At 31.2% G+C, this 27,032-nt stretch overlaps 3 protein-coding genes across 3 annotated transcripts; 2 read left to right on the top strand and 1 right to left on the bottom strand.

Annotated features, from left to right (window-relative positions):
* Positions 1–942: 942 nt before the first annotated feature.
* On the top strand, positions 943–2,750 carry LOC110626473. The gene is made up of 2 exons (XM_021772392.2): positions 943–1,493; positions 1,866–2,750. The coding sequence occupies exons 1-2, from the start codon at positions 995–997 to the stop codon at positions 2,588–2,590; spliced, it is 1,224 nt and encodes a 407-aa protein (XP_021628084.1). The 5' UTR covers positions 943–994; the 3' UTR covers positions 2,591–2,750.
* Positions 2,751–6,242: 3,492 nt separating this feature from the next.
* LOC110626476 lies at positions 6,243–7,598 on the top strand. The gene is made up of 2 exons (XM_021772395.2): positions 6,243–6,663; positions 6,742–7,598. Exons 1-2 carry the CDS (start codon positions 6,363–6,365, stop codon positions 7,476–7,478), a joined length of 1,038 nt encoding a protein of 345 aa, XP_021628087.1. The 5' UTR covers positions 6,243–6,362; the 3' UTR covers positions 7,479–7,598.
* A 375-nt stretch (positions 7,599–7,973) lies between these two features.
* Positions 7,974–21,203, bottom strand: LOC110626470 (beta-galactosidase 8). Its single transcript, XM_021772388.2, has 19 exons — positions 20,710–21,203; positions 20,531–20,626; positions 20,076–20,188; positions 19,872–19,938; positions 19,694–19,786; positions 19,311–19,454; positions 19,074–19,162; positions 18,822–18,927; positions 18,663–18,747; positions 18,334–18,452; positions 17,619–17,780; positions 16,998–17,200; positions 16,776–16,885; positions 10,548–10,660; positions 10,277–10,387; positions 9,956–10,057; positions 8,994–9,205; positions 8,576–8,912; positions 7,974–8,484 (listed from the first exon to the last, which is right to left on the bottom strand). Exons 1-19 carry the CDS (start codon positions 20,884–20,886, stop codon positions 8,377–8,379), a joined length of 2,547 nt encoding a protein of 848 aa, XP_021628080.1. The 5' UTR covers positions 20,887–21,203; the 3' UTR covers positions 7,974–8,376.
* Between the last annotated feature and the right edge of the window lie 5,829 nt (positions 21,204–27,032).

The following is a 27,032-nucleotide window of genomic DNA, read 5'->3' as shown; positions in this document are numbered from 1 at the left end:
TAACAAAATTTCATAACTTTCTATTTAATAATATTATAAATTAACAATAATTTTTATATGTTTACAAAAATACATGTAATAATTTTTAAATTATTGTTATAGTTAAACATATACAATAATAATTTGCACCCATTTTATTTCTAATTTTCAGAATAAGAAGTTTATTTTTTAATTTTTTTTTAGATTAAGAAAAAATGTGTGATTTATAAGAATTGGATTCATTTCTTTCGTATACATTATTTATTCCAAATGCCTTGCATACCAATCTTGTCTAGGAATCTCTGATTTCTTTATTGAGAAATTTAGAGCAACAGAGGCAGATTTACTGGAAGATCCTTTGAAGTTTCCAAGTTATTTTTCATTTTTTTTTTATCAGAAACACATATTTGTACATTTATATTTTTATATTTTTCTTATTAAATACCTCATAATTTTTATTTAAACTTTTAAAAAAAATATTTTAAATACTTATGTTTTTTAAAAAATTACTTTTAAAATACAATTTTAAAATTATGAATTTGAAAAATTGAGAAGTTTGATAGATAAAAATGCTAATATGCCTTTAACTTTTTTTTTTTGTTTTTTCTAATTTCTTTGTATGCATGCATGCAGAGCGGACTGGTGCATGCATGCATGTATGGTTTCCACAGAAAATTCTTATTCAGGTAGATGATAGTTGAGTTTTTAGAAAGTTAGATGGTTGAAAAGCAAAGCCTTTATATTTTTGTTTCACATTTTTACTCGTACAAGTTTTAAGCATCTTTATGATGAATTGAAGCAAACAGAACTTAATGATATCTGAAGATTGATCATGAAGAAATGAAACCCTACTTTCCAACGTAAGCTATTTAACAGGAGGAAGCAAAAGATTCTCTTATGAATTGAGCCAAACTATAAATATGCTTTGGTTGTAGGGCAAAGAGCTCAACTAGTATCTTCATCTTCATCTTCTTCTCTGTGGCTGAAACACAAAACAAATAATAGTAAGGCCAAAATGGTTCAACTAAGATCATACATTTTAGTGGCTCTCTTTATCGTGCTGATTGCAGCTGAAGCCACGATCGTTAAAGGTGATGCAAATGGAAATGGGAATGGCAACAAAGGCAATAACAATGGCAATGGCAACGAAGGTGATGACAATGGAAATAGAAACAAAGGCAATAACAATGGAAATGACAACAAAGGAAATGGCAATGGCAATGATAATGAAGGTAACAATAATGGGAACGATAACAAAGGCAACAACAATGGCAACGACAATAAGGGTGATGGCAATGGAAATAAAAATGGTGGCAAAGAAAAAAATGATGATTTTGATGAAATGGAACCTCTGCCATCTGGACAAGAAAGAGCTTCTTGCAAGGCAAAGGGAGGTTGTAACATGAAGACACTTGTGTGTCCAGCTCAGTGCCCTGAGAAGAAACCGAAGAATAACAAGAGGAAGAAGGGATGCCATGTTGACTGCAGCAGCAAGTGTGAGGTCACTTGCAAATGTAAGTTCACTTTCTTTCTTAATTTCTTTGCTACCATCATTTAAATTAGGGCAAAATTGATTGAAATATCTTGTGTTGCGGATGGGTTTCATACAAGGATGACTCTATATACACTACTATAAAATAAGATAGGGTTTATTTACTTTTTGGTAATAAATAAAAAAACGCAATTAAAACTATAATTTTATTAAAAATAAAATATATTTTTATTAAAGTATATTATTATTCATTGCCTTATTTTTAATAGATTATGGATATGTATCGGTATAAATATTTAATTTAATGGAAAAATATAGTTTTCTTTCTGCTCAATTTAACGATACTAATACAAAAGTATAACAAGAAACTTGAATTTTTAATGTCCACTGGCAGGGAGAAAACCTAACTGCAATGGATATGGCTCTCTCTGCTATGATCCTCGATTCGTCGGTGGTGATGGAGTGATGTTCTACTTCCATGGAGCAAAGGGAGGAAACTTTGCAATAGTCTCAGACGACAACCTTCAAATCAATGCTCATTTCATTGGAACTAGACCTCAAGGAAGGACTAGAGACTTCACTTGGGTGCAGGCACTCTCTGTCATGTTTGATACCCACAATCTCGTAATTGCTGCAAAGAAAGTTTCACAATGGAACACTAATATTGATGCCCTGATTGTGAAGTGGGATGGCGAAGCAATCAACATCCCTAACGATGGAGAAGCTGAGTGGAGAACCAACGAAGAAGAAAGAGAGGTTATAGTGGAAAGAACTGATAGTTTCAACAGTTTAAGAGTAAGAGTTGCTGGTCTTGTAGAAATGGACATCAAAGTCAGGCCAATTGGGAAGAAAGAAAATCAAGTTCACAAATATCAGCTGCCTGATGATGATGCCTTTGCTCATTTGGAGACACAGTTCAAGTTCAAGAAATTATCAGATCTTGTTGAAGGAGTTCTGGGTAAGACTTACAGGCCAGATTATGTGAGTCAAGTGAAGATTGGGGTGCCAATGCCAATGATGGGGGGTGAAGACAAGTATGAAACTCCATCTCTCTCGTCACCTATTTGCACGGCTTGCAGGTTTAAGGGTCAATCAGCTTCAGGGATTGCCACAATCTAATTAATAATGAATTTTTAACTAATATATTTCCATGCTTGAACTTAAAATCAAGAAAAATAAATAATTAAATAAAACAATATCATATCATTCTTTGTATTTTAAAAACCAATCAAGCATGTAAATTATGCTTGTATGGAAATATACTTTGTTCTCTTTTTTTTTTTTTTGTTGCTCAGATATAATAATAAAAAAAAAGATAATTGAAGTGACATCCAGTATATATATTTCGGACGAGATTAAAAAAATACTCATTAATATGAGTATTAATACTTTACTTATTACTAATTATGCATGGAAATAGATTTATTTCACCATCATAGTCAATAGTTAAAAGGTTAATATTTATATAATTATGTGTTTTCATTAGCTTTCTCTAAAGTTTTTTTTTATATATATTATCAGATATTTGAAATTTATTAATTTGATTAATTTAAATATGCGCTAGTTAAATCTATTATTTTAAATTTTAAAAACACATCACTCAAACTTAAAATGTCTAATTAAAAGAGAAATGACTTGCATTATCTTTGAAATTTCATTGGAGATAGATCATTGGAATTGTTGATCTTCAACGAGGAATTCCTAGTAAGTGCCTCTCTCCACCTCTACCTCTCTTGATTCGACATCAGAAAAAATTCTGGCATAGTAGACTCAATGGGCCTATTCTGAGCTCGTTCCGGGCCTATCGGTAACAATTCAAAGAAATAATTCGCGCTTAGTTGAATTTTTTTACTTTGACATTCATAGCACTAGATAGAAATCATATTGCGTGAGCATGTGCAAGAATCATCGCAATGTTTCATTTTAATTAAATAGTCGGATTTTTCTAGTTTATACTAGTTCTGAGTCGACTGTTCGACCTACACTACTAAAAATACAAATTAAGTCCAGTTGCATTGCACAATCCACCTGTGTTTAGAGTGCTGTATCCATACCTTGAATCGATTTTCATTTGACACCTCTAGATAAAGCCTTCAACTCCAATAGTTTCAACGTGTTACTTGACCTAAACGCCTCAAAAGTCTTGAAAAGTGGGATAACCGCTAATAAATTATCATCATTAATGAAGTTATTAATGTTGCTGTCTAGTCATCAATAGTTAATATATATTTCGTATCATGAAGAATGCTGATAATAATAATAATAGTTATCATTCCTAGATTTGATGGACAAAATGGAATGTGATTGATCTAAACTTTGATCTTGGGTCTACGTGATCAGTCTCATTGAATTCAAACTTAATTTCTCAAGTCTCAAGAAGATTCATGTAGCGCCATTACACATGATATTAATTACCTGATAAGTACAAAAATAAAAGAAGTATTAGTAATTTAAAATACCAACAGAGTTCAGATCTTCATAGCCTATGCATGCATCATTGTGAGATCCTATGCATTATGGGTTGTCCTTCATCACATGAACATGGCGTAGTTACAACGTTAATGGGTAGAGGAGTTCATCCATTGTTATGCCTTTGGAGGTTCATCTGATCTTCCACAGCCTTTGAATTGCAGAGATGGCTGTTTTTTTTAAGAAAAGAAACATGCATAACCGTGTTAAGGAATGCCACGTGTAATAATGAACCAAACCCTCTAGATTTCCGGGAATGCCACATGCATAATTGTCTTAACTTAACTGTCGTCTCCTACTTGGCATTCAGAAGTCAATGTACTATATATGCCCTCGTCGTTTTGAATAAATTAGTTAATGCAATTATTGTATATATAATAATTAAATTTTGATGGCTAATTATAATGAGATTTATATAAATTTATTATAATTATCATAATTAATGAGATTTACATAATTTGAAATGAAAAAAAATGATTTTTTTAACTTGTAAAATTTTTATTTTTTAAAAAATTAATTTGTTCAAAAATTAGGATTCATTTGAGTTTTTATAAAATCTTTTTTAATAATTAATTTCTATAAAAATTCAACTCCATACCTTATGGTTTTAGAAAAGACTTTATAATACTGAATTAAGTTATTGATACTATCAATTTTTAATTAAATTAAAATCAATTATATTAAAAATATTAATTTTAAGAGATCAATATAAGGGAGTGAATCTTTAATTTCACTCAGAGAAAACTTAATTTTTACGCATGTAATTATTGACTCTAAAATATCCTTAGTCATAAAAAAAATAAAAAAGAAAAGTTATTTTAAAAAAAAGTTCTGTTAATGAAAACCCTAAAGCATTTTTTAAAAATTAACTCATATAAAAAATATATATTTTTGTTGTTATTACATTTTTTAAAGAATACATTGTTATTAAAATTTGTTAATTTTTAAATTACCGATATAATTGAAAGTAAAATTTTATAAAAAAAAATTAAATTAAAAATATATAATGATGTAGTTGAAAATAGAGTTAAATGGCAATTGATCAATCTGTAAAAAAAATATATAAGGTGGTTGGCACTTGACAATCATTTCAATGTTCATTTCAGTAAACTAATAGAAAGGTGTGAATATAATGAAATGCTTAAAGTTTAGAATTAGTGTATAAAAAGTGTACATTTATTTCTGTGATCATTAACTTTTATACTATAAAATTCCTTATCACATCTACTGAAAATCTTATTGATATTAATTAGTGAATAGAGAATTACACAATTATAGTTGTAACGTGAATTTACTGAATTATATCCATTAATGTTAATTTTCTATAAAAACTTGATGAGTTTAGAAAAGAGCGAGTATTGTGATATATCAAATGTCACAATATTATGATCTTCTTTTATGTGGACGAGATTTCTACGATCGTGTGTTAATTTATCAAACTTTTATTATGTTAAGGTGACAACTTATAACTTATTTTGAAACATCGTTATGTAGCATCAATGTATAATTAAAAAATGTAAAGTGTTAAAAAAATATTTTGAAAGTATATGTATTTTGATTTGATTTGTAAAAAAGAAAATTACATGACCTAAACATCCAAAAATTTTATTAATTTTCTTTATTATCATCGCAGTTATGAGTTTAAATTAAAATAAAAATTAATTTTTTATGAGAAAAAGAAAAAGAAAAAGTGTAAATAAAGTCCCTGCCTTGTATTGTAGTTAAAAAAAAGGTGGTGTATTTGATTCATGAAAAGGCAATGCCAAGTGGGATGTAGTTTAATTTGTTAAAAAAATTAAACTTCAATTTGGTGATTTTTATAGCCGTCCTTTGCTTTTTATTTTTTTAATTATTAATATTATTATCAAGGCAATTCAAGTATTCAACTACACAGAGGATGGAAATCGATGGGTTTCTCACCATTTTTGCCCATGAATGCAGCCGTAAGGAACAACTTTTTTATTTTTATCTTTTTCTTGGATTTCTCTTAAGATGAGGAAAAAAAAAAACATTATAAAAAAATGTATAATAATGAAGAATTTCTATTATTATTATTATTATTATTATTATTATTATAAATTACCCTTTTAATAATTATATCTAATTAGCATATTCAAGTAAACTCTGAGCTCAATTAGAATAACAATTTAAAACAAAGTCAGCTCTCAGTTGGTCAAAGAATTCTCAGCAGAAGAGCTGTTTCTCAACTGTTGGCTAAGATAAATTATAATTACTTGTTAGCTAATGGGTAATGGGAACAGAAGCCAAATTCACCATTATTAAGCCTTAATCCAAGGCCTAGTTGGCCAGCTGAAGCTTAAATCTCCCTATATAAATCCACCACCACACCTTAACCTCTCCATCTCTTCTCCATTCTTCCATTGCTATAGCTAGCAAACAGCAACAGATACTCAGCTCAGCCATGGAGAAAACAAAATCATGTGTTCTTCTGGCTTTCTTTCTCGTATTCGTCTCCTGGGAAGCCTCCATTGTTGAAGGTGCAAATGGCAAGAAGGACCCTCTTGATCCTGCTATAACTCATTATGTGATGAGGCCTCCATTATCTTCAGGCCATGAACAAGCTTTGTGCCAGGCCAGAGGGAAATGCTTTAACAAGATCTTGGTGTGTCCAGATCAATGCAAAGTAAGGAAGCCTGTGAAAAACAAGAAGCAGAAGGGATGCTTCATGGACTGCAGCAGCAGATGTGAAGCCACCTGCAAATGTAAGGCTCCTTAATTTACTTCTGGTATTAAGTGAATTCTTTTAAGTTTTAAGTCCTGAAACTTGTGTTCTTTGGCAGGGAGAAGGCCTAGATGTAATGGGTATGGCTCTCTGTGTTATGATCCTCGGTTCGTCGGTGGTGATGGTGTGATGTTCTACTTCCATGGAGAAAAGGGAGGAAACTTTGCCATTGTCTCTGATGAAAGCCTACAAATCAATGCACACTTCATTGGAACTCGGCCGCAAGGGAGGACTCGAGACTTCACATGGGTGCAAGCCCTCTCTATCATGTTTGATACTCACACACTAGTCATTGCAGCAAAGAGAGTCTCACTCTGGGATGACAATGTTGATGCTCTTCTGGTAAAATGGGATGGTAACACAGTTGATATCCCGGCCGATGGGGACTCGGAATGGAGGACTAATGGAGAAGAAAGAGAGGTTTTAGTTGAAAGAACTGATGATATTAACACTATAAGAGTTGCAGTCTCAGATTTGGTAGAGCTGAATATAAAGGTGAGACCAATCGGGAAAGAAGAGAACAGGATTCACAATTACCAGTTGCCAGCAGAGGATGCATTTGCTCACCTGGAGACACAGTTCAAGTTTTTCAACCTGACAGATGTTGTTGAAGGAATCTTGGGGAAGACATACAGGCCAGATTATGTTAGTCCTGTTAAGGTTGGAGTTGCTATGCCAATGATGGGTGGAGAGGACAAGTACAAAACTCCATCACTGTTTTCAAATCTTTGCAGCGTTTGCAGATTTCAAAGGGAGTATAGCTCTGAAACAACTCAGGGGATTTCTGAATACTGATAACAGATAATAGAAGTAAAGATTAGCAAATACGATATTAATGTGTATGTGGTTTTGTGTCGCTGTAATCTTTGTATTTGGATTGAAATTATAAATAAAGAAAGTTTGAATATTTGTTTATTCCTCCTCTGAACAGCTCCTGATAGCAGACTCCTAATCTAAAAGGCTTCTAAAAGCAGAAAGAAGCTTAGAAATTATGATGCAGGTAAAGTCATTATGCAGTTAAAGTCTACATCTGATCAAAAGCCGAGTCAATCTAGACTTTTTGTCCCATCCTAGCTCATTATGATGGAATATCCATATTTTGTTAATTGATACTAAGCCTAAGATAAATATAAAGAAAAATTACTATTTAATCCTTATATTATAAAAAAATTCATTAGTTAAATTAGTTACTCACTTTGTGAATTCAGATTAGTTAAATTAGAAGACTCCTGCTTAATACCGTTTTTGACCAAAAAAAAAAAGTTACCTTTCCATAAGCAACATCAAGCAAGTCTCAAGTACTGCAGATATTTATAGAGATTCAAAAGAGCCTTATCACAATTTAGAATAATGATACATTTGCTATTACTGTAAGTAATTTAGATAGATTCACAACCCTCTATTGGAAGTAGCCAATTCAAGTTGCTTGAATAAAGTCAGGGAAAACTCTTAAATCTTGTTTCCTTCCAGTATTTCCTTTACAGAAAAGAGAAGGTAAACAAAAAAATTTCTCCCAAAACAGAATAACTGCTGTTGAAAAATTTATTAGAGCACTTTTAAAGGTGAAACCTCATTCTTCTTTCCTTTCATATTTAACTTTGATAATCAGAAAGTATGCTTATTTAATATGATAAACACTTGGGAACAAGGCTTTGGTTGTGTCCCAAGAAAAGTGAATGCTTTGAGCAGAATCTCATGTACAGGAAACTTCTACTGCTAAACTCTTTTTAACTCCCATGCAAGGATCCCCAAACGTGTTGACTGATACACCAAGGCTGCAACTCTTTGATCCAACACAAGCCTGTAAAACAATTAGACTCTGTTGGTTTAAACTGGTTCAAGTTCTAAACAGATACATGAAACTTTATTGAAAGAGTGAGGGATCATCATACCTTCTGCACAATGGAAAGAGCACTGCTGCTGCTGCATTGGCCATGGCTGAAGCTCCCACAAGTTCCATGTGGGGTTCCAAAGCTTGCAAACTTGATTGAAGAAATGACCTGATTAGGATGTGGGCATTCCAGGGACAGTACAGGTCCAGATTTTTTTCTTGCTTCTGAATCTGTGTTCCACATGTCTACAGGTAATGGGTGGGACTCCGATATGTGAGAGCACAAACTTTCAACCTGTTTTGTAGCAAAACCTATCTGTGTTGGATCCCCACCTACTTCCTCAAACAATACAAGGGTGTTGCCGGTTGATTTCACCCACGAACGGGGTACATGGTACCTGCAAAATTTGTTGATATGAGAACCAATATTTCTGAGAAAGTTTCTCAAGCCTTTCTTCATTAAACTCTTCAGAACTTACAAAGTCTGAGAAGGCTTTGCACAGTTTTTCAAGCATTTGTTCGCATTGTAGGCTCCTCTGTAATTGCAAGAGTCGGTGCAACCGCTATTTGGAGACGCAATGATCGGCCAATAACGTCCAATGCTTTGTCCATTCACCCATGCCTCACCCTTCCCCATTCCCGTGAAATCAATTGCAATGGGATCATTGCCAGCAGGGGCATTGAAACTGGTCTGGATCACAAGTACAATGACTTGTTAGTTTCTAAAAAATTGATACCCTATCAATTAAAACAAGAATACCCCCATGAAATATAGAAAAAAAATTCAAGCTCCTATAACATAGAAAGATGTGGGGTGAAAGAACCTGAAGAATAAAGTTTCAATTACAAAAAGACATTGGAAAGCATTTTTTAGTTCAAAAATCTCGTAGGAATTCACTCACATTCTGTTGTATAAAATAAAACAAATTCTGAAAAATTTTATGGTTTAGTTTTACAAATGAAATTCTCAAGCTGTTTTATGATTATCTCAAGTATATGGGATATATTGGTCCTTTCTTCCTACACAAAATTCAGAATTTTTTATAGAAATATCTATATCAGACAGTTTATGCCAATGACTGTTTCACAATGATATTAATAGGTAGCACAAAACCACACAACATTTTGTCTTGGTTAAGTTGACTTAGTGGTATCATTGAAAAGGAACAGAACATTAATGTTCACTTTTTTTCTAATACCATTCTAGGCTGCATTGCTGACCTAGAATAATCTTGCAAATGGCTCCTCTAGAACTCCAAAGAAAAGTGTAGTTAAATGTTGAGTCTGATATCAAAACCTTTGATCTTTTTTAAAATCTCATTTTGCAATGCAATTATCAGAAATTTGACCAAAATGTCAATAGCATTGAACAAATGAATTTTGAATAAGTGCTGCTTTTTTAAAATTGAATTTGTATAAATGCTAAAGATTTAAATGTTACCTTGTACCATATCAAGGGCTGTTTAGTAGGCAAGTTAGGCCGTGAAATCCATTGTGAAGAACTTCCGGTGGAAAGACCTAATTCTTCACCTTTAAGCCCGATCTGCGTTTGCAATATACCTCATATTTAACATTTCATCTAAATAAAGAAAGAAAAGGTTGCTGCATTTCACCCTTTTGAGGGTGGTGTTCTCCACTTATTTAAATTGGAAGTTTCTTCCCTTCAACCGGTCATATATTTGGGATTGCAAAGATTGCAGTAGTTACCATTTTCTTGTACTAGGTCTGGTGTACAAAGAAAACATGGGAAAAAAAGACTTACCTGATATGTCCATTGCTGTGAAGAGAGATCAACAGTAGTGCCATTTTTCCCTTTCAGCTGTACTGGACCAGTTATTCCAGCACCCACTAGATCAAAAAAAGCTCCATAATTCTGATACAAAAATGTTAAAATTTCCATCAAATAATGTCCATACCTAATGATGTTGTAATATTGGAATTTTGTTCATCCAACAGATATCTTTCAGTCAAAAGGAAGCTACTGCAGCAGATAGAAAAGCGCAGAATAACTATCTTTCTCTTAAATTGCTTACATAAAGTCCAACAGTCAAACTTAGGAGATCAATAGAGTTCTTCCCAGGTACAACTGTAATGGGAATATCAACTGCAACCTTAGGACTGCCGCTACTCTTGCCTGTTCCACTCCCTGTACATGTCCCAACTTTTTAGTATGTGAAGTTCAGTATCATTTCAACTCCTCAAACCTAAATTATAATTAGATTTCAGGAACTCCTAGCAAATTTGAAATGTACAGATGATAAAATTGGATAGAACTTTCCTTTGGGTCAGAACTAATTCTTTGTGTTCCTGATAATTCGTTTAGGTATGTAAACTGTAAATAACTAAAGACTGTGCTGAAAGCCTAGAGCTACTACATTGAGTTAACACCATGCACCTAGTGCTGCAGCTTTTGAGAGCTTCTGATGCAATTTATCTCACAAACATGATTAACCTTGATTAGTCTATTAGAATTGATGAGATTAAATGCTACAATTAAGGGGGAGTGTTATTCCTATTTGGTATAGGACTTGTATTTGATGTGGCAATATAATGCACAATTATTCATACATTTTTTGGAACTAAATCCGTTTATTTTCATTGATTTTCCTTAGTTTTATTAGGTTTTTATGTTTAATTTTAGAATTCTTAATTTTATTCTATTATTTAATGTTTTTACTTAAATTTTATTGTTTTTAGAGGCTAAAATAAATGAAAGAGGCACACTAAAAAGAACCTGGAAAAGTTTGGAGCAATTCTAATAGAATCAAATAAAAATACAGACTAAAACGTGCGTAAGATAACATAACATGAAATAGCTTATGAAAACATGATCCTTTAATTCATAGTTTTATACCATATATGTTTTGGATTCTCTACTATAAGTAGGAAAGCTTTTGTATTATGAGGATATAATCCATCTTAATAAAGATGCAACCCCTTTGAGGTTTTGTATTTGTGGATGTATGCTCTTGTAGTCGAACCACTTAAATCTCCTTATGTTATTTTTTTTCTCTTTTATTATTCTAAATTTAACAGTATCAAAACTTTTAATTTTTTTAGGGTTTGTGTTTAGGTACTGCTCATCGGTATCGTTCACGCACACTGTACATGGACACTATTCATTGGTACTGTTTATGGGCATTGTTCACGGCTACATATGTGTTCAACTGGTGTGGTTTGTTCAATCCTAAGAATTATTTTGTATTGATGTTTCCTTGGCAATATTGCTGATATTGCCTTTGGAGTGGAACTTTATGTTGATGTTTTCTTACTAGTATTGCCTTTGGAGAGAAGTGCAATTTTAAGGATTGTTTTATATTTTGGTACTTTATGTGAGTGTCTTTGTGCGAGTATTTTTGAAAATGCTCATGAGTTGCTGGCTGTAAGCTTAAGGGAGAGTGTTATGGAAAGTTATTCCAATTTAGTATAGGATTTGTATTCCCAAAAGATTTATATTTCTAAATAGATAAAATAATATATATTCTTAAAATATAAATTATTTGATATATTCCTATTATAATTGGAGAATCCCTTATTTATAGTATCATATCGTATATGTCTTGGATCCTCCATTATAAATAGGAAAGCTTTTATATTACGAGGATACAATCCAATTCAATAAAGATGCAGCCCCTTCGAGGTTTTGTGTCCGTGGACGTAGAATTTTGTAATTTGTTAGAATGTGAACATAATATGTATATAATTAAAGGAGATTACATAATCATAGGCTAATTGATACTAATTGATTGATAGAGAATTCTTAGGAGTTGCCTTAACAATACTTTATAATCTGTATATAAACACACTTACCTCAATAGAGAAAATACAAATAATTGCTCAATTATTCCTTATTTTGTTACATGGTATCAAAGCCTTTGAACTAATCTTGGATGTCTATTCTTTGGGTTTCTCAGGTTGAGAAATTGGTTATTGAGTCACCAAGTTTGAGTGTCCATTTGGTCTCACTGCCGGTGCCAGCACAGGGAGAGGCACAACATCGTTTCCGGTTGTTCCTTAGAAAACGGTGACCGGAGCTGCCGTGAGTGGTGCTCACATGCCGATCCAAATTTCGGCCTTAGTTTCAGGCAACAGCACATGGGAGCGCGTGTAGCATCCGTTTATCCTCCGGTTTCTTCCACGACGATCGCCCGACCATTTCTGGCACATCTCCGGTGGAACTCCAGCAATCCGACATTAATTGAGAAGTATTCTTCAGTGGCAGCCTACTGTTCACTAGGTTAGATTCTATTGTCTTTCTTTAATTTGTTTGAAGATATAGAAGTATAGAGTTTTGGTTGAAATGGCTTCTGAGTAAGACCCATGTTACTGAAATTTTTTCAACGCCTATTAAAATTACAAAACATAGATTGAAAACTTGTCTTATTCCGTCTTCGTATAAATGGGTCATTGATTCTGGTGCTATGGATCACATGATAGGTAATCCCCATATTTTTGCTAGCTTTCGATCTCATAAAGCACCTTCTCCTGTTACAATAGCTAATGGGTCAACCTATAATATTTGAGGGTTTTGGGACTGTCAAACCTACTTCTTCTATTCCCCTATCATCTGTGCTAAGTTTACCTAATCTCGCCTTTAATTTAACCTCTGTGCGTAAACTTACCAAAAACCTAAATTATTGTGTTTCTTTTTTCCCTGATCATTGTCTCATTCAGGATCTTATGACGAAGCAGATTATTAGTAAAAGACATGTATCTGGGGTCTACATTTTGAATGTATGGGTGCCTCGGTCTGTTGCCTGCTCGAGTATCGTGTCTCCGTTCGAAGCACATTGCCAGTTGGAACATCCTTCTTTACTTGTTTTGAAAAAGCTATGCCTTCAATTTCATGATGTATCTTCACTAGAATGTGAGTTATATCATTTTGTAAAACATCATTGAAGCTCTTTAAGTCCTAGAGTCAATAAACGAGCTGATTCTACTTTTGAATTAGTTCATTCACATGTTTGGAGACCATGTCCGGTTGGATCTAAGACTGGATTCATATATTTTATCACTTTTGTGGATGATTCCTCTAAAATGACTTGGATTTATTTTATGAAGTATCATTCGAAAGTGTTTTCTCATTTCCGTACCTTTTGTGCTGAAATCAAGACTCAATTTAATATTTCTGTGTAAATTTTGCAAAGTGATAATACTAAACAATATAAGTCAGAATCTTCCAGGCTTATATGACTCAACATGATATTCTTCACCAATCGTCATGTGTTGATACACCCGCTCAAAATGGAATAACTAAAAGGAAGAATCATCTCCTTGAGACTACTCGAGCTCTGTTGTTTTAAATACAAGTTCTTTAAGCAATTTTAAACCGATGCTGTCTCTACTACATGCTTCCTCATTAATCGCATGCCCTCCATAGTACTAAACAGTAATAATCCCTATGATGTCCTCTTTCCTAAAAAGCTATTATTTCCTTTGAAACCACAAAATTTTGACGGTATTTTCTATGCTGGGAATGTCAGATCTCATGTGACTAAACTTGATCCTAAAGTTTTGAAGTGTGTTTTTTTTGGGATATTCTCGCCTTTAGAAAGGGTATCGATGTTGCTATTCAGACCTCAACAAATATCTGATCTCAACAGATGTAGCATTTTCCAAGCAAATTTCTTTTTATCCTATCGCACAAACCTCTACTGGTCAGGAGGAGGACGATGAGAGGCTCATCTATAGAATCATATCCGACAGTGGGAACTCCTCGAGTGTGCCTTCTGTTGCATAATTTAATGGTAACATTCCTCCTAATACTCAACCTCCTGTTAAACCGCCAGTTGTTCAAGTTTACTCTCGAAGACCAGTACCTGATGATACATGTCCTACACCAAAATTTTCTTCGCCACGAATCCATCATCAAGTGACCTTGACCTCCCCATTAGTCTTTGTAAAGGCAAACGACAGTGTAAGTCTACCTATTCTGTTACTAACTTTCTTTCTTATGATAACTTCACTCCTTTTTCTACCTCCTTAATTGTCTTTTTAGATTTCATTTCTTTATCTAAGACAGTTAAAGAGGCCCTGGCCTATTCTGGATGGCATGATGCAATGTTTGAGGAGATCAAGGCTCTACATGAAAATCATACTTGGAAACTAGTTGATTTACTCTCTGGCAAGAAAGTTGTGGGCTGTAAATGAGTTTTTGCCATCTAAATCAATCCAGATGGTTCCAAAATGAGGCTTAAGGTCCATTTTGTTCATCTCCCTAACTGCTTCTCAGCATTGACCTTTACGCCGGTTAGATATTAAGAATGCATTTTTACATTGTGACCTCCAAGAAGAGGTTTATATGGAGCAACCACTAGTATTTGTTGCTCAAGAGGAGTATAGGAAAATCTGCCGTTTGAAGAAATTTTTGTATAGTTTGAAATAGAGTCCCCGTGCATGGTTTGGCAAGTTCAGTGAAATTGTTCAAGAATTTGGGCTAAAAAAAAATTAAGTGTGACCACTCAGTCTTTTATAGAAATTCAGATACTGGTATTATTCTCCTTGTTGTGTATGTTAATGACATTGCCATTACAAAAAATGATAATGCATGGATCTTTTCTCTCAAAAACTACTTGTATGCGAGTTTTCATACTAAAGACTTGAATCGACTTAAATATTTCTTCGGAATCGAAGACTTGAGGAGTAAAAAGAGAATTTTCCTATCTCAAATAAAGTATATCTTGCCTTACTAGTAGAAACTGCGAAGATGAGAGCTAAACTCTGTAGCAAACCAATGATTCCTAATACATGTCTCACAAAGAATGAGAGAGACCCTTATGATGATCCAGAGAGATACAGGAGGTTGGTTGAAAAGCTGAACCACCTTACAGTGATGACTCGGCAAGAGATTGCTTTTGCAGTAAGTGTTGTAAGCCAATTCATATCTGCACCTACGGTGAAACATTGGGCTGCTCTAGAACAAATTCCATGTTATCTAAAAGGAACTCCTGGACTCGATATACTCTACAATGATCATGGACATACTTATACTCTACGGTGATCATGGGCATACTGCACTTGAGTGTTTTTCTGATACTAATTAAGCAGGATCCAAAAGTAATAGAAGGTCGACTACAGACTACTGTGTGTTTGTTAGAGAAAACCCGGAGCCTTGGAAAAGTAAGAAGCAAAATGTGGTGTCTAGATCCAGTGTCGAGTCAAAATACAAGGCCATAGCAAGTGGATTTTGTGGATAAATCATCTATTAAAAAAAGTCGGTATGGATGTTGCGTCACCCGCAAAACTTAGTGTGATAATCAGGCTGCTATTAACTTTGCTTACAATCCAGTATACCACAAACGGACTAAGCATATTGAAGTTGATTGCTATTCCATCCGAGAGAAAATTCAAGAAAATTTAATTTCCACCAATTATATGAAGACAGGAAAGCAACTGAGTGATCTATAGGCCTCAAATAGAATATCTTTCTAACAAGTTGGATATGATAAGCATCTATGCTCCAATTTAAGGGAGAGTGTTAGAGTGTGAACATAACCTGTACATAATTAAAGGACATTACATGATTATGGACTAATTGATTGATAGAAGATTCTTAGGAGTTGTCTTAACAAGGCCTTTTAATCTATATATAAACAAACTTACTTTAATAGAGAAAATACACATAAATTGTTCAATTATTTTTTGTCTTGTTACATAGTCGAACCACGTACAAATCTTCTAGTGTTATTTTCTTCTCTTTTATAATTCTAAATTTAACAGTCTGATAATAGAATATCACAAAGGATAAAAAACAATTTAGGAATACAGTAGTAAGTATAGGAGATGTCCTTCGTGTCTTTTTCATCAGCCAGATCGATTCTAGGAACGTGAGGAAGCGCGAGGCGTTTATTCCAAGGAAGAAATTAGGGAAGAAATACGGTAAGACCAAGTCTTTAGTTTGGGATTAAGGCTTAGTTGTTATTGTTTTTCTATGACCAGGTCTAGCAAACGATAAAAAGTATGGCTAAACAGGAGAAAAAGTTTTATAATTGAAGCACCCAAAGAAGCGTAAGCATCATTTTTCTGCTGAAGTCCTAGGTGTACTTAATGTGTTTTCTGAGTTTGCTTACCTAAAATAGCCATGTAAAGGGAAAATCTACGAAACTTATCATTAGTCACTCTCACACACACATGGAAAAAAAAAAAGGTATGTGCATGTATAGCCAGGAACACATAATTACGACATTCATACACTGTCAGCTTGCTTATCTATGAGTAATTAGATAAATCAAAACAGGGAAAAAAGAATTCATTTGTTTGACCTGCGAGTTTCCCATTAATAAAAACATGAAGGGCATGGCCAAGAGACTCCACATGAAGAACAGTCTGAGATCCATCTTCAAGGAAGGGTTCATTGCCTTTTATGTTAATGCTGCCACAAATAAATAGAAGGATAGATGTTGAAATCATCTGGAGCTCATCAATACAATTACAGAAGCAAAACATGGTCAAGGAAAGAGCATTAAAACAATAGACTTGCACACCTTAATGAGTACCATAAGTAGTCACTTTTATCAGCTGTAGTGTTTATCTGCTCCAATAGTCCAGATTTCACAAATGCATCTTTCGTTGAGATACCCACTGGTTCATTTATCCAACTCCAGACAGAGTTGAGTGCGTTGGACGAAGCAACATCACTCGCCTGAAATTGATGGGTGAAGCTTGGAATAATAGTCATAGAGTTAACCTGTCATATGAAAGTTAACGACCACTAATTATGCTCCTAGTATATGAACTAAAGAGTCTATCCTGTGAATAAATAAAAATTCAGGGCATAACTTTTCTCTTTGAATATAATATCGCACTATAAGGATTTTCCTGATATCTAAAATAACAAAAGAATTATCTTAAATTATGCTCATTAACATTCGTTTGAAACACAGAAAAATGTACACAATTAACCTATAATGGTGAAATATTTTCTGAAAGAGAACTAGCGTTGAGATATAGGACACATGGTTTAGCTACCGATGTGAATCTAAGGAATGGAAATCGTGGACCCACTCTTTAGACTAAAATATTCAACAGTATATCCATGTGCACATACACCTCAAGGACTAGCACATGCAAGCAAAGCATATTTGGCACAAGCTAATGAGATAAACCTTTGCAGTATTGAGAACCACATTCTTGCAGTCTGGTAAGATGCTCACGGACCAGCCAGGCAAATTATATGAGTTTCCATTGAAAGTTACTGTTTTGTCGGTCATAGCAACATTGGCAAGAAAAGCAGCACAGGATCCTGATCCTGTTTTATAGACAGTTGCCTGGAAAGAGAATTATAAATTAGCAATTCTGATCATTTAATGAGTTCTCAACAATCTCATTTGTTCCCTTTTCCTTCTATATACCTTCTTAAAAGCTTTCTAATAAGTGTCCCGTATAAACAAGAACACATAATTACTATATTCACAAGGTAGTAAATAAAAGTTGAGCTCTGTCCAATCATTAGCATGATCTTGAAAAGAAAGGGCCTAACGTTCCAGGGATGAAAAAGTACATTGTGTCCTGAGTTAAATTTCAGAGCGAGAAAAACAAGAACATGGTTTCTTCTTCAACAATCATTTAAGGTGTTTCAATGGCTTTCTTTTTGAATATGATTGCAAATCCTTCTTCAACACTTATACAAGGCTGGAATAACTACCATGAGACTCCCCAAACATGGGGCAATTTACAGAATAAAAACTAAGTATTCTTTTTTAATGTCATTGCAAAATTTTGAGGCTGTGAGAATTTTGTTAAAGAGCCTATTTGTCCACACAAAAAGTGATGTTCTCAACAAGAAGTGAAGTGAACAATACTTCAAAAAATGGGGAGTACCTCCAAGTTTGAACCTAGGGAAGTAGTTGTTGGTTCAGTGGCTATCAAAGCTTCTTCACAAAGTTTTATGGCCTTGTGCACCTCCTTCAGGTGGCCCCACTTAGGTTGTCTAATGAGTCCTGCAATACATGTGAAATGAGTCCAGTCTTCTGAAAGGTGGAACTTGTAATACAAGCTTAAATTGTAAAACTAAGCAAGTACAGGTTAGAATATCACTTTCACAATTTTTTTTCCATAACAAAGTAAAAGCATCCATATCTAGGCCATTAGAACTATCAAATTGGCTGCAAATATTAATTTGGTTGCATAGAGCAATTGAAAAGACATACCATATTCATCAAGAGGAGCATCATAATCGTAACTTGTAGAAATAAGGGGCCCACTAGTCCTGTCAAAGTTAGTCCCACCATGGTACTGCACACCAGCAACCAAATTTAAATTAATATGTTGGTTCAAATTCTTCAGATTTAGGACAAGAATCTACATACCATATAATAGTTTTGGAAAGTTCCACCTAGCTGGAAAAAGCGTGCCACAGCAAATGCAAGGTCTTCAACAGGTCTGTAGGGAACAGCACCACCAAAGGATAGAAACCTAGCATTTGCAATTATAGGAAGAACATGAGTGAAAAGACATTCATATAACAGTGGAGGAATGTAACAAGAATCAACAAATGTGAGTGCCATCTTATACAATACGAATTATCAAGATTGTTACGTCTTTTAAGGTTGAGTACTGACCACCCACTCCAATTCTCAGTCCACATTTTGGGTTTGTTCTTAGAATTCGGGGTAAACTGGTCACAGTAGAATCCATTGCAGGTGTTTATCTGCAAATTTTATCCAAGAAATCAAACAGAAAAATATCATATTAAGTGGGGGCAGGGGGATGCAATAATTAGTATGAAGTAGATGGAATTCTGAGTTGATTGTGTAATAAAGATTTGCTAGGGAAAAAAGGTATTAAAAGTAACTCACAACAGGATCAGGAGCATCTGCTTGTTGGCACATGACCCAGGGCACACCAGTATCAAGAGATACAGCCATGTTTGCTGCCCATTTGATGTAAGTCTTAGCAGCAGGACCATATGCTGAATCAATGTTACCATACTCGTTTTCAATCTGAAATTTCAAGGATTAAAATAACAAAGCAATGAAAAAAAAAGAGTAGATAAAAAAAGAGAAACAAAAAAAAGCTTTTGCTTCTAGCACACATAACAACTCCACAATGACCAAAAAGCCAAAACAATGATCATTAAGTATTGATTGTCTAATGATGAAAGAGAACCCACAAATGGAATATGAATAATTTAGATACTATCAGAACACTACAACTCATGAAATACTTGTAAAAAATCAACCTGTGATAAAATGATGGGTCCTCCCTGAGATGCATAAAGCTTCTCCTGCTTCATCATATCCACAATCTTGGCCGTGAATCGCTGCATTTCAGCCTGAAAGAGAGTGACACCCCATATAATAAGTAAACAATTAATACTGTGAAACAATTATAAAAATCAATCAAATAACAGTAATAACCTTGAATGGCTCGTTATCTGTTCGAAACTTGATTCCAGGTATAAAATGGAGCCAAAGAGGAAAGCCGCTGTTTAACCCCAAAGGAAAAACAAATCAATGATATCAAATTTATGAATCAATTTCAATAAGTTATCAAGATTGAAAAGAGAAGCAAGTGATGATTTTTCAGTTAATTATTCGAGTAAATAGCATAAAAATTTGTACCCATAATTCCATTCTGCACAAACATATGGACCAATTCGAAGATGAACATATAGCCCAGCTTCAGCGACTAACTTCACAAATTTCACCAGGTCGAATCTTCCTCCAAAATTAAACTGCAAATATTATTATCACCAGAAAAAAAAAAGAAAAAAAAGTTTAAGAATTGATTAATTAATTACAAAACTAATCAATTACAGAGGTTCCTCTGTTTCGTTGCCAGGGAAAGGGTTGCTTCCTGGTTTTTCCATTTTATTTTTAATTAACTGCTGAAAAATTAAAAAGAGTAAAAAATCTAACTCAACCCAACTGAACCAAGAAGTTGAGCTGATCAAAACTATTTGCATTACATGCAACAATCAAAACCCAGAAAGTAATAACTTTCTCATGCTTTCTCTGGAACCAAACATGGCATTTTAAAATTAACGGAGGGCAAAGAAAAAACAGCACTAGAGCACCTGGTTTCGAACTGGTTCGTGTTCATTCCAGAATACGTAAGTCTCTATAACATCCAGACCTCCATCTTTGGATTTTTGTATAAGGTCTGGCCACATCTACACCAACAGACACGTATGTAAGCAAAAAAAAAAGAAAAAAAAAAACTTCAGTGAGAGGGAGAGAAAAAAAAATGAATTACCTCAGGGGTGCTGCGAGGATAATGAATGGAGCCGGAGATCAAAACACGTCGTTTGCCATTAATCAGCAAGGCCCTGTGATCATACGTGACATTGCTAGAAAACGATGTCGTTGCAAAAACACCAAAGAACAATACTAACACTGCAAGGATCTCTCTCCTTCTCATGATTTCTTGCATTCTTCTACTATTCCTTATTCTCTCCTTCCTCAAAACTGTATTGGGTATTCGTTTTTAATCTTTTTCCTTTCTTAATTTTCTTGAAACTATGGATTAATTCCTTTAAGAAAAGTTTTTGTTTGCTTCCTCAAAACAAGTTTCTTTTCTTATTTTCCCTTTTGCTTTGCTTTGTTAGATGCTTCTGTAAAACTGTAAAGGGAATCGAAGAGGAGAAGTGCAACGCTAATGCGCCATTAAAGCTCTGGTTCTGCTTCTTCCTTTTCAGGACTTGTTTTCAGTACACTTCTTCACTTCAATGGCTGATGGTCACGCTTTATAGTAAATCACAGTAATGAAGTGTAGGTGTGTGGAGATAATGAAGCCGAGACAAGGAAAAGAACCGGTGCAGCTGGAGACACGATGATGTTGGTGCTCCTACAAATTATTTTATGCCACGTCTAAGGATCAAGACAAAAATTATTAAATGGCGATTGTGATTATTAAATTATTAATTTTTAAAACTAATTAAAATTGAAATATTCAGTAAATCACATGTCTTCACCTTCGAAAAAATAATATGGTAGGTAACCTGATGCCAAAAAGTTTTATATTAATAAAATATATATTCTTTTAATTTAAATTTAAATTAAAAATAAATTTATTTTATATTTATTATATATAAATTTTTATTAATTAAAATATTATATATAAATATTATATATTAAAATATTTTACTGAATATATATTTTTTTAATTAAGAGACTAGAGATCGAGAAGGTAGAATCTGAGATCTCTTAAATATATTTAAATGTGCTTCATTACTGGACTAAATCTGTGATTATATTTTACTGAATATTTATATATAACATTATAAATTATATCTATATTTTTTATATATAAAAAATTGTAATTTATATTAATAATATTAAATAAAATAAAATATTATATATTTTAGCATATAATTTTTTTATTTTAAATTTTTATTAATATAAAAATAAAAAAGTGTTTAAATAAAAATATTTATTTTAAAAATTTATTTTATTAATTAAATAAAATTTTAAAGACTATTAAAATTTATTATTAATATTTTTAAATTTAATTTATAACTAAAATTATTAATATTTTTAATTTTAATTTAATTATTTTAATTATAATTATAATAAATTTAAATTTAAATTTATTATGCATAATTTAAAATTTTAAATATAAATATAAATTGCACTCACAAAATTTAACTTAGTGGCAAGTGCACCAAAATAAACATGAAAGTCTCACATTTTACTCTCTCAATTTTTAAATCTCTATTTTAAAAAAAATATAAATATGAATTAATATGAATATTTAATTTTTTTTACCTAATAAATTTTTTAAGAAATAATCTATTGGTATATAAATTAAAATTTTTTTATCAAAATTAATTTAAACTAATAATTAAAATAGAGGAAAATATTAAAAATTTGATTTTATTGTTCACTATTTTAAATTTAAAATATAAATATAAAATTTGTTAATTTAACAATACGAATAATATTTTCTTAATATATGTAAAAATAATTATGGCCTTATCTTTTTTAAATGGATGGAATATGTCTTTATTTTTCTTTCTTATTTATTAAAAATTATAAGCTATTTTCTCTTATATTTTATTTACTACGTTTTAAATATATATCCATTTAATATAATTTATGAACTTCAAAATAAATTATTAATATGAGTTATTTAATTTTATTTTAATATAACAATGTGAATAAGAAAATGTTAAGAAAAATATTAAATAAAATTTATTGTTTAATTATATCAATTAATTAATTATATTTTAGATTATGTAAAAATAAAAATTATTTTTTTATGAGAAGTCAAGGATACTCATTTGAATTATTATTATTTTTAAAAAAAAGTGTAAATAATATTATTTAACAATTCGCTCATATTTTTTATATTTAAAATGCTCAAAAATTTTAGTTAATGAAGATATTTTTTAATTAAAAGAAATTTTAATTTATTTTTAGTGAAAATAAAATTAATTTTCTTTTAAAAAATTATTTTCTGAGAATTTTATTAATGATTTTATATATAAATTTATTAATATATTTTATTTAAAATTAAATAATAAAAAATAAATTATTTTTATTAATAAATAATTTCATGAAATTTTTTTTTACATAAAATATTTTACATGCTAAAGTTTAACTTATAAGGATGTGGTGTTTAAACTTAATATCTGAATATAAATAATTTTAAAATTTAAGTAAAAATATTTTATTTTTTAAATTTCAATGTAAATTTAAATGAATTAATAGTAAAAAAATCTGTATTTTTAATTTTATTAATTACATTTTATATTTTTTATTAATTAAAATCTAATTTTTTAATTTATTTTAATTATATTTACCGTTACTTATATTATTAAAAAAATAACAGAATTACCATATTAACACTATGATAGAATTAATTGATAAAAAATTATATACTTTATTTTTATTACACTTCTACTCTATATTTTTACTTTTTTATTAATTAAACTCTATTTTTTTAATATTTAACTAAATGCATTCTACCTTTAAAAACTTACAAAATTATCAAGTTACTCCTTTTCACTATTAAATATATTTAAAAATTACTATTATTATTATTTATTTTTTAAAATTTTTATCAATAATTTTATAATAATAATAATTTATCTTGATTTTATTTTAATTAAAATTATTATGAATCGATTTTTTTAAAATTTATTTTTTATTTAATATTACTTTTAATATTATCATTAAAAAATAATATTATTATATACATTAATTATTAAAAATAATTTTAAAATAATAATTAATATGATTCAATTTGTAAATATTAAAAATAATAAAATAATTTTTTAAAATACTTTTTAAAAATTATTCTTTTAACCTTAAAATATAATACTAATACTTCAATTTTTTTAAAAATTATATTAATATTTAAAATAAATTTTAAAAAATTAATAAAATAAATAATTATCAAAGAATTCAATATTTTTAATTTTATTGTAATTTTATCCTAAATTTTTTTTATTATTAATTTTATTTTAAAATTTATTGATATAATATTAATGAGTGATATGATAATTTTATTAATTTTTAATAACATAAATAACAATGGATATAATTGAAATAATTTTAAAATTTAATTAAAAAAATAATTATAAAATTAAAGTACAAGCGTTTTTTTATTATTAACTCAATTTAAATTAATAAATTAATAAATTTTGGATATCGAGTGCTTTAAATAAATAATAATTAAAAAAATAAAATAATTTATATAGTAATACTATATTAAAGTTTTGGAAAATCCAAATAATCTAAAATTCGTATTTGGTTAATTATAATCTAATATAAATTGGGATAAAAAAGCATGGTGTCGGTGGAAATATAAAAAAGGGTTGCAATTGATAATAGGTGGTAGTGGATGTGGAGGATAATTCCACCTTCACCCACTCGGCTGTCTTGTGCAGGAGAAGAGGATGATGATTGCGATAGCCCTCGCAAATTATTAGTCATTAGTCATCAACACACGCGCCTCCAAACCCTTGCCCGTTGCCACATGCAAAACACAGCCGTCTAAGCATTATCACAATTCTTATTTTTATTAATTTATTTATGAAAATTACATGTATTCTTTTTTCCTCGAAATGATACTAAAACTATATATTTCAAAATAAAATTGATTTGATAGGTTAAAAATTATTATTTTTATATAAAAAAGAAATTGAAGAACTTAACTTAAAATTAAGTAATTGAGTTTTTCATTTTTTTATTTAAATTAATAAATCTTAACATTTTTAAATTTTTGAATTACATTATTTTTAAATTAAAATTAAACGTTTAATATCGTGTCTGTCACTTTAAAAAAAATATCGTGTCTGCCATTAATTAAGACTTCGATTGATTGAAAATAATTTAAGAAAGAAAATTTAACTTTTTGAAAAGTATAAAATATCAAGCGTACTTAAATCATTGTACATAATTAAATACCGACCTTTTGCATCTTCCCAATAATACATATGGAAGTAAAAACAGAAGCTTCTTTTTTAACTTTTCGAACATACTTTTTATGAAAATTAAACAAGTAATTAACAAAATTGGGAAGAAGATAGATGTTATTCACGGGCGATTAGAGGATGAATTCGGAGACAAAACGTCACAGTAGAGAAGTCGTAGAGGAATGGATATGGAAATGCAGGCAGTGGAGGTGTCCTATTCACTTGTTTTACTAAAAAAATGTGGAGATTCCATTCCCATAATTCCAGCTGCTGCCTCATGAAAATGGCATGTTTACATCGTCCTTTAACCATGAAAATGGACGTTTTGGCTCTCTGCTTAGTAGATTCATCATCCAATTCAACCTTCCTATACCCGGACCAAAATTATTAATAAAATTTCTCAGTAATATATAAATTAATATATATATAAATTTTACTTAATTATTTTTTTTCTGATAATATTCTCAAATATTTGATGACTCCAAATAAAAGGACTCCAAACAAAAATATGAGTATATACTTTTCTTAATTTCATTTGAAAAAAATATCTTGCTTTGTCTTTTGCTCTCTCAATTGAAACCCAAATTTCAAGGGCCTGCTAGGTTTCTCACCCAATTGAGCAATTGCTTAATTAAGTATAGTGAAGTAATGATGGTGAATGAAGAGTCAAAAGAGGTTCTTTTCTTGGAGTCTCTATGCCATATGAGGTGAAATGGTCCCTTTAGACGAGAATGGAAGAAACAAACCACACTAATGGAGTTGGGTTAGGTAAGAAATCATAGTAAATGTGGATCCTGCACTAGCAATTTTGGTATATAATGAGGTGGCAGAGGTGGGGTTGCCCTCTTTGTTACTCTTAGTGGGAGCATGGCAATAAGGGATAGACTTTCGACAGTCCATATGTGAACAGTGTGAAAGAATGAAGCCCAGCTTTGCTAGAAATTCCTCAAAGAAAAGCGAAAGCCCACGCTATCTTTCTCTCCCTTTAAAATTAAAACCGATTCCAATTATCAGAATTTATTATTATTTACTAGTGTTATACGTCGCTTATTTTAAAAATAATTTATATTTTTATTAATTTTATTCATAGTTTTCTTAATAGTATAATTCATACGTTTGTTCGAATCGGTCATAATATTGCGGAAGTGGTTAAAATTTTTTTCTCACCGTCTGGTTATATTTTTAAATTAATTATTTTTAAATTTTAATAAAATTTATGATTTTATTCAAAAAAAATAAAGATAAAAATTCTATTTTTCATTATCTATAAATTTAATAAAAATATATAATAAGACAAAATTATATAGTGAAATCAAATTTAGATATTAGTTAATGTATTGTAATAATTAAAATAAATTAATTTTAAAAATTAAATAAATTAATTTATTTAAAAATTAAATGATTGTATTAAAATGTAAATTGATTTTTTTTTTTTGTTAATTAGCCTATATAATAAAATATGAGGATTTATTAATTTTATTGTAATATGGAAATTTATTAATAATAATAATAAATTTTGTTATTATTATTATAGTAATTATTATTGTTAGCGCGGCCTTGGAAGCAACTGTCTGAATAATGTCTACCAGTTCGCCGATAAATCTAAAATGGAAGAAGAGGAGGAGAAAAACAAAGAAACAACATCAACCGCCGAATCTCCCGTCGAGAAAACACCTCCAAAATCTCCGAAGGAAGATGAAGAGAAACAGGAGAAGAATAACAAGCCCAGCAGGGTTGTTCATGTCACAATAAGCGAACCGCCCGAGGTTTTTATCATCCCATCCCCATGCTACGAGTCGCAAGAACCCCAATGTGAATCTGGGGAAGAACATGGAAAGAAGAAGGAACCTAATAATAAGCGTAGCAAATGGATTAAACCCATAAAAATCAAGAAGAGAAAAGAAAAACGTGAAATTGATAATGAGGATGGAGAAGAGGGGGCGTTTTGTAGGTTCTCATTGATCAGGATAAAGAGGGTAATTAGACGATGGTTTTCAACCCACTCAGGATGTTGTGTTTCTTGTCAATAAAGCCACGGTACATTTCCATTTTGCTTTTCAATTTCCTCTGTTTTTGGGTTCCTGATATGTTTCAGAGTGATTTAGGGCCAATCTTTGTGGATGGTTAAGGAATTTGTTTAGAATTGAAATTAGTTGTT

This window comes from Manihot esculenta, chromosome 11, assembly GCF_001659605.2.
Source record: "Manihot esculenta cultivar AM560-2 chromosome 11, M.esculenta_v8, whole genome shotgun sequence".
In the NCBI taxonomy this organism is placed as follows: domain Eukaryota; kingdom Viridiplantae; phylum Streptophyta; class Magnoliopsida; order Malpighiales; family Euphorbiaceae; genus Manihot; species Manihot esculenta.
Note: the sequence above shows the minus strand (reverse complement) of the source record. Positions and strands in the feature narration are given on the sequence as shown.